The 9,948-nt window shown below is 45.6% G+C and overlaps 1 protein-coding gene across 1 annotated transcript; it reads right to left on the bottom strand.

Annotated features, from left to right (window-relative positions):
* Positions 1–536: 536 nt before the first annotated feature.
* LOC124023958 (tektin-4-like) lies at positions 537–9,915 on the bottom strand. Its single transcript, XM_046338120.1, has 6 exons — positions 9,243–9,915; positions 9,038–9,108; positions 3,469–3,612; positions 3,097–3,319; positions 1,338–1,492; positions 537–1,017 (listed from the first exon to the last, which is right to left on the bottom strand). Exons 1-6 carry the CDS (start codon positions 9,780–9,782, stop codon positions 804–806), a joined length of 1,347 nt encoding a protein of 448 aa, XP_046194076.1. The 5' UTR covers positions 9,783–9,915; the 3' UTR covers positions 537–803.
* Positions 9,916–9,948: the final 33 nt, after the last annotated feature.

Below are 9,948 nucleotides of genomic sequence, written 5' to 3'. Positions count from 1 at the left end.
AACCTATAGGACAGTAGATCTGTAGGAACAGGGTTGGAGTGTAAACCTATAGGACAGTAGACTGTAGGAACAGGGTTGGAGTGTAAACCTCTGTAGGAACAGGGTTGGAGTGTAAACCTATAGGACAGTTGATCTGTAGGAACAGGGTTGGAGTGTAAACCTACAGGACAGTAGATCTGTAGGAACAGGGTTGGAGTGTAAACCTATAGGACTGTAGATCTGTAGGAACAGGGTTGGAGTGTAAACCTACAGGACAGTTGATCTGTAGGAACAGGGTTGGAGTGCAAACCTACAGGACTGTAGATCTGTAGGAACAGGGTTGGAGTGTAAACCTACAGGACAGTAGATCTGTAGGAACAGGGTTGGAGTGTAAACCTACAGGACCGTTGATCTGTAGGAAGAAGTTTGGGTTGCCCTGGGTTACATCTACCAGTTGTGTTAGACACATGAAGGGGAGTGATCGAGGGCAGAGGGAAGGGAGTATGTTACTGCTTTAGTGTACACTCTTAGACGAGTGTCTAGTGATCAGTCAGCTGTGACAGACAAGCCTTTATTGATTGACACAACACAACTGGAAACACCAAGCAAATGCACACAATGTTGCACTAGTCGCTAATACAGACTTGATCTCACACACACACACACACACACACACACACACACACACACACACACACACACACACACACACACACACACACACACACACACACACACACACACACACACACACACACACACACACACACACACACACACACACACACACACGTCCCCATATCCCTCTGTCTCTCTCTCTCTCTTCAGTACCCAGACAGGGCTATGATGGAGGGGTAGCGGGTGCGGTGGGACATGCACTTGTCCCTGTCAATGAGCAGACTGTGGGTCTTACAGCCAATGTCCTTCTCCAGCACCATGCGGGACTCCTCCAGGTGGGACAGGGAGCTCCGCGCTGCAGACAGCTGCTGCTGCAGGGATGACATGGTCTGGGAGATCTGACCTGCCTCGCCCACCAGGCTGGAGACAGAGAGAGAGAGTTAGGGGAAAGAGGGAGGAGAGATAGAAAGGAGGGGGAGGGAGAGAGAGCAAAGGAGAGAGAAAGAGAGCGACAGAGATGATAGAGGGACGGGAAGAGAGAGAGAGAGAGAGAGAGAGAGAGAGAGAGAGAGAGAGAGAGGGGAAGGAGAGGAGCTTGTCATACCAGTGTAGGAGTTTGTGAAAGATGGGAGAGAGAGTGCGATAGACAGATAGGTTTGGGTGTGTGTTTGTGTGTACGTCCGTGTGAGTGCTTACTGGCTTGCATCTCTGTGTGTGCTTCTGTCTGTTTGTGTGTGTACCTGAATTGTGGGTTGTCCCTACAGAGCTCCATGTGGGGTCTGTGTGAGCGTTGGTGCAGCCGGGACTGAGCCACTCTCAGAGGGGCCTCTTTATCATACAGAGCCTGCTGAAGAGACACAATGTTCCTCTCCTGGGCCCCGATCTGATCCAGGATCTACACACACACACACACACACACACACACACACACACACACACACACACACACACACACACACACACACACACACACACACACACACACACACACACACACACACACACACACACACACACACACACACACAGTTGAGTTCAGGTGCAGCATTCTCTGCATTCCAGCCTCAGCTGGATAACCCTTAGGGGGGTGGATAAATACAGTGCCTTCGGAAAGTATTCTGACCCCTTGACTCCTTCCACATTTTGTTATGTTACAGCCTTATTCTAAAATAGATTAAATACAAATAAACCCTCATCAATGTACACACAATACCCCATACTGACATCACAATACCCCATAATGACATCACAATACACCATACTGACATCACAAAACCCCATACTGACATCACAATACCCCATAATGACATCACAATACACCATACTGACATCACAATACCCCATACTGACATCACAATACCCCATACTGACATCACAATACCCCATACTGACATCACAATACCCCATACTGACATCACAATACCCCATACTGACATCACAATACCCCATACTGACATCACAATACCCCATACTGACATCACAATACCCCATACTGACTCACAATACATACTGATATCACAATACCTAATAATGACAAAGCAAAAACAGATTTTTTTGACATTTTTGCAAATTTATACAAAGAAAAAAATACATATAAAGTATTCAGACCCTTCACTCAGTATTTTGTTGAAGAAGCTTTGGCAGCAATTACAGCCTCGAGTCTTCTTGGGTATGAGACTACAAGCTTGGCACATCTGTATTTGGGGAGTTTCTCCCATTCTTCTCTGCAGATCCTCTCAAGGTCTGTCAGGTTGGATGGGGAGTGTCACTGCACAGATATTTTCAGGTCTCTCCAGAGATGTTCGATCAGGTTCAAGTCCGGACTCTGGCTGGGCCACTCAAGGACATTCAGAGACTTGTCCTGAAGACACTCTTGTGTTGTCTTGGCTGTGTGCTTAGGGTTATTATTCTGTTGGAAGCTGAACCTTTGTCCCCGTCTGAGATCCTGAGCACTCTGGAGCAGGTTTTCATCAAGGATCGCTCCATTCATCTTTGACTCGATCCTGACTATACTATTGCGCCTGCCCCTGAAAAACATCCCCACAGCATGATGCTGCCACCACCATGCTTCACCGTAGGGATGGTGCTAGGTTTCCTCCAGACGTGACGCTTGACATTCAAGCCAAAGAGTTCAATCTTGGTTTCATCAGACCTGTTTTCGCTTTGTCATTATGGGGTATTGTGATGTCATTATGGGGTATTGTGATGTCATTATGGGGTATTGTGTGTAGATTGAGGAGGATAAAAAAACAATTGTATCCATTTTAGAATAAGGCTGTAACGTCACAAAATGTGTAAAAAGGGGAAGGGGTCTGAATACTTTCTGAAGGCGCTGAATGTCATGAAAACCTTCAGGTCTTCAGATGAAAACATTCCCTTTGCCTGCTGGGTAGGCATCAATTTCTGTATGTTTTGTTTAATTAGAGGAAGGGTTGAGTTTTGGCCATTGAAACGACACACACACACACCACCTCCACCAACCCCCCCACCCCAACACACCTGACTGAGATGCAGTTGTAGCTGTGTCTTGGCCTCAGTGAGCTGCAGACAGCGCTGGCTGAAGGCCTGGTCTACGTTGGAGCACTGGACCCTCAGGTCCTCAGCAGTCTCCTGTAGGACCCTCTCCACCAGCAGCCTGAGCTCCACACTGGCCTGCTCCTCCCGCTGAGCCACAGACAGGTTGTCCTGGGTGAAAGACAGCCACGCATCACGGTTACACAGCCTGGGAGAGAGGAGGGAGATGTTAACACACTATTAATACACACACACACCAACGTGGTGTCTGAGTTGGGGTGGTACTGAGTTGGGGTGGTACTGAGTTGGGGTGGTACTGAGTTGGGGTGGTACTGTGTGTATTATACAGCTACTCACTGGTCCTGTAGGTTGTCTGAGTTGGGGTGGTACTGAGTGTCAGTACTCATGTTGTTGTAGCGACCACACTGGTCATCCAGACTGTAGGCCTGGTACTTATCAGACCAGTCCAGCTCTAGAGTCTGCTTGGCATCTCTGTTACACCTGATACACACACACACACACACACACACACACACACACACACACAGTGGGACACAGTGAGGGGCAGAAATCCAGTGTGAGGGTCTGATGAGGGTCTGGTAGGGAGTGAAAAGCTGAAGTGAGGATAGTCATGTGATTAACTGTTCAGCAGTCTAATAGTCATGTGATTAATTGTTCAGCAATCTAATAGTCATGTGATTAACTGTTCAGCAGTCTAATAGTCATGTGATTAACTGTTCAGCAGTCTAATAGTCATGTGATTAACTGTTCAGCAGTCTAATAGTCATGTGATTAACTGTTCAGCAGTCTAATAGTCATGTGATTAACTGTTCAGCAGTATAATTGTGCTGCCATCCTGTTAGAAGATAACAGATTATTTTATTACAATGGTTAAATTGGATTTTCATTGTGTTCAATGGTGTTATTTGCCCCCTAGTGGCGCTTTCTGGTACTTAGAGAGACGACGCAAACAGGAAGTTCAGAATTTGTTTTGCACGCATAGAGCAGCTACAAACAAGACTACGGTGCAGGTCTTTCAATGTAGTTATTTCTTGTCACGCTTCAGCCTTTGTAAGTTCAATTCAAGCATTTAGCTAATGATGATAATCTTGTTATTGATAGAGTTTCTTACATATCAATGTTGGTTGCATTTACTCACAAATTGCAATGCCTTTTGTGTATGTCGTTAGCTGTATTACTTTGCTCATGCGTCATGCAAACGAATTGTAAAATATACAATACTGTAGTTTTGTTACTGTTTTTAGTGTAATATGCTTTGTTATTCTACATAGATGGTTATACATTATTAGAGTAATGAAAGGAGCAATTACCATATGGTTAACAATTAGCTATATGGTTTGGCATCATGCCAGATGCATGGTACCTTAGCGCGTGCTTTGTATTTATGCAACTTCAAATGTTTAATGTACATCTACAGTATGTCGGTAGTATGTCGGTGTGAATTGAACACTAAAGTATATTCTTTTCTGTATTTTGCAGTTTCACAACATAAACGTTTCAATATATTCATTCAAGAAAAGTCACGCCTTGGGAGTTTTATTGAAGACTTAGTTGTTAGCTATCTGTCTAGTTTTGCATGGGAACGCAACTCAAGGGAAGAATAATAATAGTCATGTGATTAATTGTTCAGCAGTCTAATAGTCATGTGATTAACTGTTCAGCAGTATAATAGTCATGTGATTAATTGTTCAGCAGTCTAATAGTCATGTGATTAACTGTTCAGCAGTCTAATAGCTTTGGGGTAGAAGCTGTTCAGGAGCCTTTTGGTCCTAGACTTGGCGCTCCGGTAGTGCTTGCCGTGCGGTAGCAGAGAGAACAGTCTATGACTAGAGTGGCTGGAGTCTTTGACCATTTTTAGGGCCTTCCTCTGACACCGCCTGGTATAGAGGTCCAGGATGGCAGGGAGCTCAGCCCCAGTTATGTACTGGGCCATACGCACTACCCTCTGTAGCGCCTAGCGGTCGGACACCGATCAGTTGCCATACCAGGCGGTGCAGCAGCCAGTCAAAAGGCTCTCTATGGTGCAGCTGTATAACCTTTAGAGGATCTGAGGGCTCATGCCAAATCTTTTCAGCCTCCTGAGGGGAAGAGACGTTGTCATGCCCTTTCCACCTCTGTGTTGGTGTGTTTGGACCATGATGGATCCCTAGTGATGTGAACACCAAGGAACTTGAAGGTCTCGACCGTCTTCACTACAACCCCGTCCATGTGGATTGTAGAGGCTCGGCCCTCCGTTTCCTGTATTCCAGATCAGCTCCTTTGTTTTGTCCATGTTGAGGGAGAGGTTGTTGTCCTGGCACCACACTGCCAGGTCTCTGACCTCCTCCCTGTAGACTCTCTCATTGTTGTCGGTGACGAGGCCTACCACCGTTGTATCGTCAGAAAACTTGATGATGGTGTTGGAGTCGTGTGGGACCACGCAGTCGTGGGTGAACAGGGAGTAGAGGATGGGCCTTAGCAACACAGGGGACGTGAAATTAAGAATACATTTTTTGTATTTGCGATGTGTTGCCAGGTTACCATTTTCCAATGAAGCACTGTGAGTAGCTGGACACACGATAATGCCCCACTGTTCAAAAGGAATTTTCAAGAAGGCTAAAAACAAATGATTGATGGATGAACACACACACTTTTCAAATGTATTCACCTGAAAATAGGCTGTGTTGGGTGTGCTAACTGTTTTGTTTTTTTTAAAGAAAAAAAGATTGAACCTTTCTTGAACTAGGCAAGTCAGTTAAGAGCAAATTATTATTTACAATGACGGCCTACCCCTGACGACGCTGGGACAATTGTGCGCCGCCCTATGGGGACTCCCAATCACGGCCGATAAGCTGTAGTCTTAATGAATAGGCTACAACCCTGTAGTATTAATGAATAGGCTACTCAGCTGTAGTATTAATGAATAGGCTACAACCCAGCTCAGCTGTAGTCTTAATGAATAGAGCTCAGCTGTAGTCTTAATGAATAGGCTACAACCCAGCTCAGCTGTAGTCTTAATGAATAGGCTACAACCCAGCTCAGCTGTAGTCTTAATGAATAGGCTACAACCCAGCTCAGCTGTAGTCTTAATGAATAGGCTACAACCCAGCTCAGCTGTAGTCTTAATGAATAGGCTACAACCCAGCTCAGCTGTAGTCTTAATGAATAGGCTACAACCCAGCTCAGCTGTAGTCTTAATGAATAGGCTACAACCCAGCTCAGCTGTAGTCTTAATGAATAGGCTACAACCCAGCTCAGCTGTAGTCTTAATGAATAGGCTACAACCCAGCTCAGCTGTAGTCTTAATGAATAGGCTACAACCCAGCTCAGCTGTAGTCTTAATGAATAGGCTACAACCCAGCTCAGCTGTAGTCTTAATGAATAGGCTACAACCCAGCTCAGCTGTAGTCTTAATGAATAGGCTACAACCCAGCTCAGCTGTAGTCTTAATGAATAGGCTACAACCCAGCTCAGCTGTAGTCTTAATGAATAGGCTACAACCCAGCTCAGCTGTAGTCTTAATGAATAGGCTACAACCCAGCTCAGCTGTAGTCTTAATGAATAGGCTACAACCCAGCTCAGCTGTAGTCTTAATGAATAGGCTACAACCCAGCTCAGCTGTAGTCTTAATGAATAGGCTACAACCCAGCTCAGCTGTAGTCTTAATGAATAGGCTACAACCCAGCTCAGCTGTAGTCTTAATGAATAGGCTACAACCCAGCTCAGCTGTAGTCTTAATGAATAGGCTACAACCCAGCTCAGCTGTAGTCTTAATGAATAGGCTACAACCCAGCTCAGCTGTAGTCTTAATGAATAGGCTACAACCCAGCTCAGCTGTAGTCTTAATGAATAGGCTACAACCCAGCTCAGCTGTAGTCTTAATGAATAGGCTACAACCCAGCTCAGCTGTAGTCTTAATGAATAGGTTACAACCCAGCTCAGCTGTAGTCAATGAATAGGTTACAACCCAGCTCAGCTGTAGTCTTAATGAATAGGCTACAACCCAGCTCAGCTGTAGTCTTAATGAATAGGCTACAACCCAGCTCAGCTGTAGTCTTAATGAATAGGCTACAACCCAGCTCAGCTGTAGTCTTAATGAATAGGCTACAACCCAGCTCAGCTGTAGTCTTAATGAATAGGCTACAACCCAGCTCAGCTGTAGTCTTAATGAATAGGCTACAACCCAGCTCAGCTGTAGTCTTAATGAATAGGCTACAACCCAGCTCAGCTGTAGTCTTAATGAATAGGCTACAACCCAGCTCAGCTGTAGTCTTAATGAATAGGCTACAACCCAGCTCAGCTGTAGTCTTAATGAATAGGCTACAACCCAGCTCAGCTGTAGTCTTAATGAATAGGCTACAACCCAGCTCAGCTGTAGTCTTAATGAATAGGTTACAACCCAGCTCAGCTGTAGTCTTAATGAATAGGCTACAACCCAGCTCAGCTGTAGTCTTAATGAATAGGTTACAACCCAGCTCAGCTGTAGTCTTAATGAATAGGCTACAACCCAGCTCAGCTGTAGTCTTAATGAATAGGCTACAACCCAGCTCAGCTGTAGTCTTAATGAATAGGCTACAACCCAGCTCAGCTGTAGTCTTAATGAATAGGTTACAACCCAGCTCAGCTGTAGTCTTAATGAATAGGTTACAACCCAGCTCAGCTGTAGTCTTAATGAATAGGTTACAACCCAGCTCAGCTGTAGTCTTAATGAATAGGTTACAACCCAGCTCAGCTGTAGTCTTAATGAATAGGTTACAACCCAGCTCAGCTGTAGTCTTAATGAATAGGCTACAACCCAGCTCAGCTGTAGTCTTAATGAATAGGCTACAACCCAGCTCAGCTGTAGTCTTAATGAATAGGCTACAACCCAGCTCAGCTGTAGTCTTAATGAATAGGCTACAACCCAGCTCAGCTGTAGTCTTAATGAATAGGCTACAACCCAGCTCAGCTGTAGTCTTAATGAATAGGCTACAACCCAGCTCAGCTGTAGTCTTAATGAATAGGCTACAACCCAGCTCAGCTGTAGTCTTAATGAATAGGCTACAACCCAGCTCAGCTGTAGTCTTAATGAATAGGTTACAACCCAGCTCAGCTGTAGTCTTAATGAATAGGTTACAACCCAGCTCAGCTGTAGTCTTAATGAATAGGCTACAACCCAGCTCAGCTGTAGTCTTAATGAATAGGCTACAACCCAGCTCAGCTGTAGTCTTAATGAATAGGCTACAACCCAGCTCAGCTGTAGTCTTAATGAATAGGCTACAACCCAGCTCAGCTGTAGTCTTAATGAATAGGCTACAACCCAGCTCAGCTGTAGTCTTAATGAATAGGCTACAACCCAGCTCAGCTGTAGTCTTAATGAATAGGCTACAACCCAGCTCAGCTGTAGTCTTAATGAATAGGCTACAACCCAGCTCAGCTGTAGTCTTAATGAATAGGCTACAACCCAGCTCAGCTGTAGTCTTAATGAATAGGCTACAACCCAGCTCAGCTGTAGTCTTAATGAATAGGCTACAACCCAGCTCAGCTGTAGTATTAATGAATAGGCTACAACCCAGCTCAGCTGTAGTCTTAATGAATAGGCTACAACCCAGCTCAGCTGTAGTCTTAATGAATAGGCTACAACCCAGCTCAGCTGTAGTCTTAATGAATAGGCTACAACCCAGCTCAGCTGTAGTCTTAATGAATAGGCTACAACCCAGCTCAGCTGTAGTCTTAATGAATAGGCTACAACCCAGCTCAGCTGTAGTCTTAATGAATAGGCTACAACCCAGCTCAGCTGTCGTCCTTTAGGTCTTTCCTAGACTAATGTGTGGAAATGTGTGATGACACAATCAACTGAAAAGAGAGGATCTTATAAATAAACCATGTATGTAGTTACTGCTGATGCATCTAAAATATTCATTGTGACACTAATTGTGACGCTCACTTGATTTGATTGACAGCCTGACTCAGCGTTCTCTTCAACAGAGCCTGGATGCTCCTGATTAACTCCACCTCCTGCGGTACACAAACACAACCATCACCTTATTTTCAGATTGGTTTCTAGTGAAATAACGTCTAGGCAACATTTAGTAATGATACAAGTATTTCGACTTGAGCAAAGACAAGTCGATGTTATTGTTTTTAATCACCTTAAGCAGCTCCTCCTCTACGCCGTCTTTAACCAGGTCGGGACCCAGCCGCCGTTCCCGACAGGTTAGGTTATCCGTGGCGATGGCGAACGGGATCTCGGTGGCGTCCAGCGCCTTCAACAGCCTCCTCTTCTGCTGCAGGAGGAGGTCTGTCTCGGCCACCAGCTTCTCGATGTGCCGCTGCAGCTCCGACTTCCAGAAGTGGATATGCTGCAGTCTCTCTCCCAGGTGCCGCGTCCCCTCCGCTTGGGTGCGCAGAGTCCCGGCCTCGGTCTCTTGATACAGTGTTTTGGACTCATAGCAAATCCTCTCGGCGTTGTTTCGGTCAGTAGCGGCCTGGTGAAGGGTAGAGAAGTTATTGATGTGCCATTCCTCCGGGCTGTACTTGGATGAACGGTACCCCGCCGTAGCCAAGCCGGAGGAGGGATAGAAGCCCTCCTTGAATGTGGCCTCTGCGTCTGGAGGCGGGAACCGCTCGCCTGCTTGGGCAACTGACCTGCCGTCGAAATTATGTCTGGCCACTAAAACTTCTGAAGACATTTTGTGGCGAATTGGTGATACCTGATATTAAAAACACTGCGATCCGATTGTAGTTAACGGAGTCGCAGCATAACAAGAGCCACACAGGGGAAGTGAAGAATCACATGTTTTGTATTTGCGCTGCGTTGCCAGGTGACCTGTTTCCAAGGAAACACTGTGTAACTGG

The sequence above is a fragment of the Oncorhynchus gorbuscha genome, unplaced genomic scaffold, assembly GCF_021184085.1.
Source record: "Oncorhynchus gorbuscha isolate QuinsamMale2020 ecotype Even-year unplaced genomic scaffold, OgorEven_v1.0 Un_scaffold_1737, whole genome shotgun sequence".
NCBI classification, from domain to species: Eukaryota; Metazoa; Chordata; class Actinopteri; order Salmoniformes; family Salmonidae; genus Oncorhynchus; species Oncorhynchus gorbuscha.
Note: the sequence above shows the minus strand (reverse complement) of the source record. Positions and strands in the feature narration are given on the sequence as shown.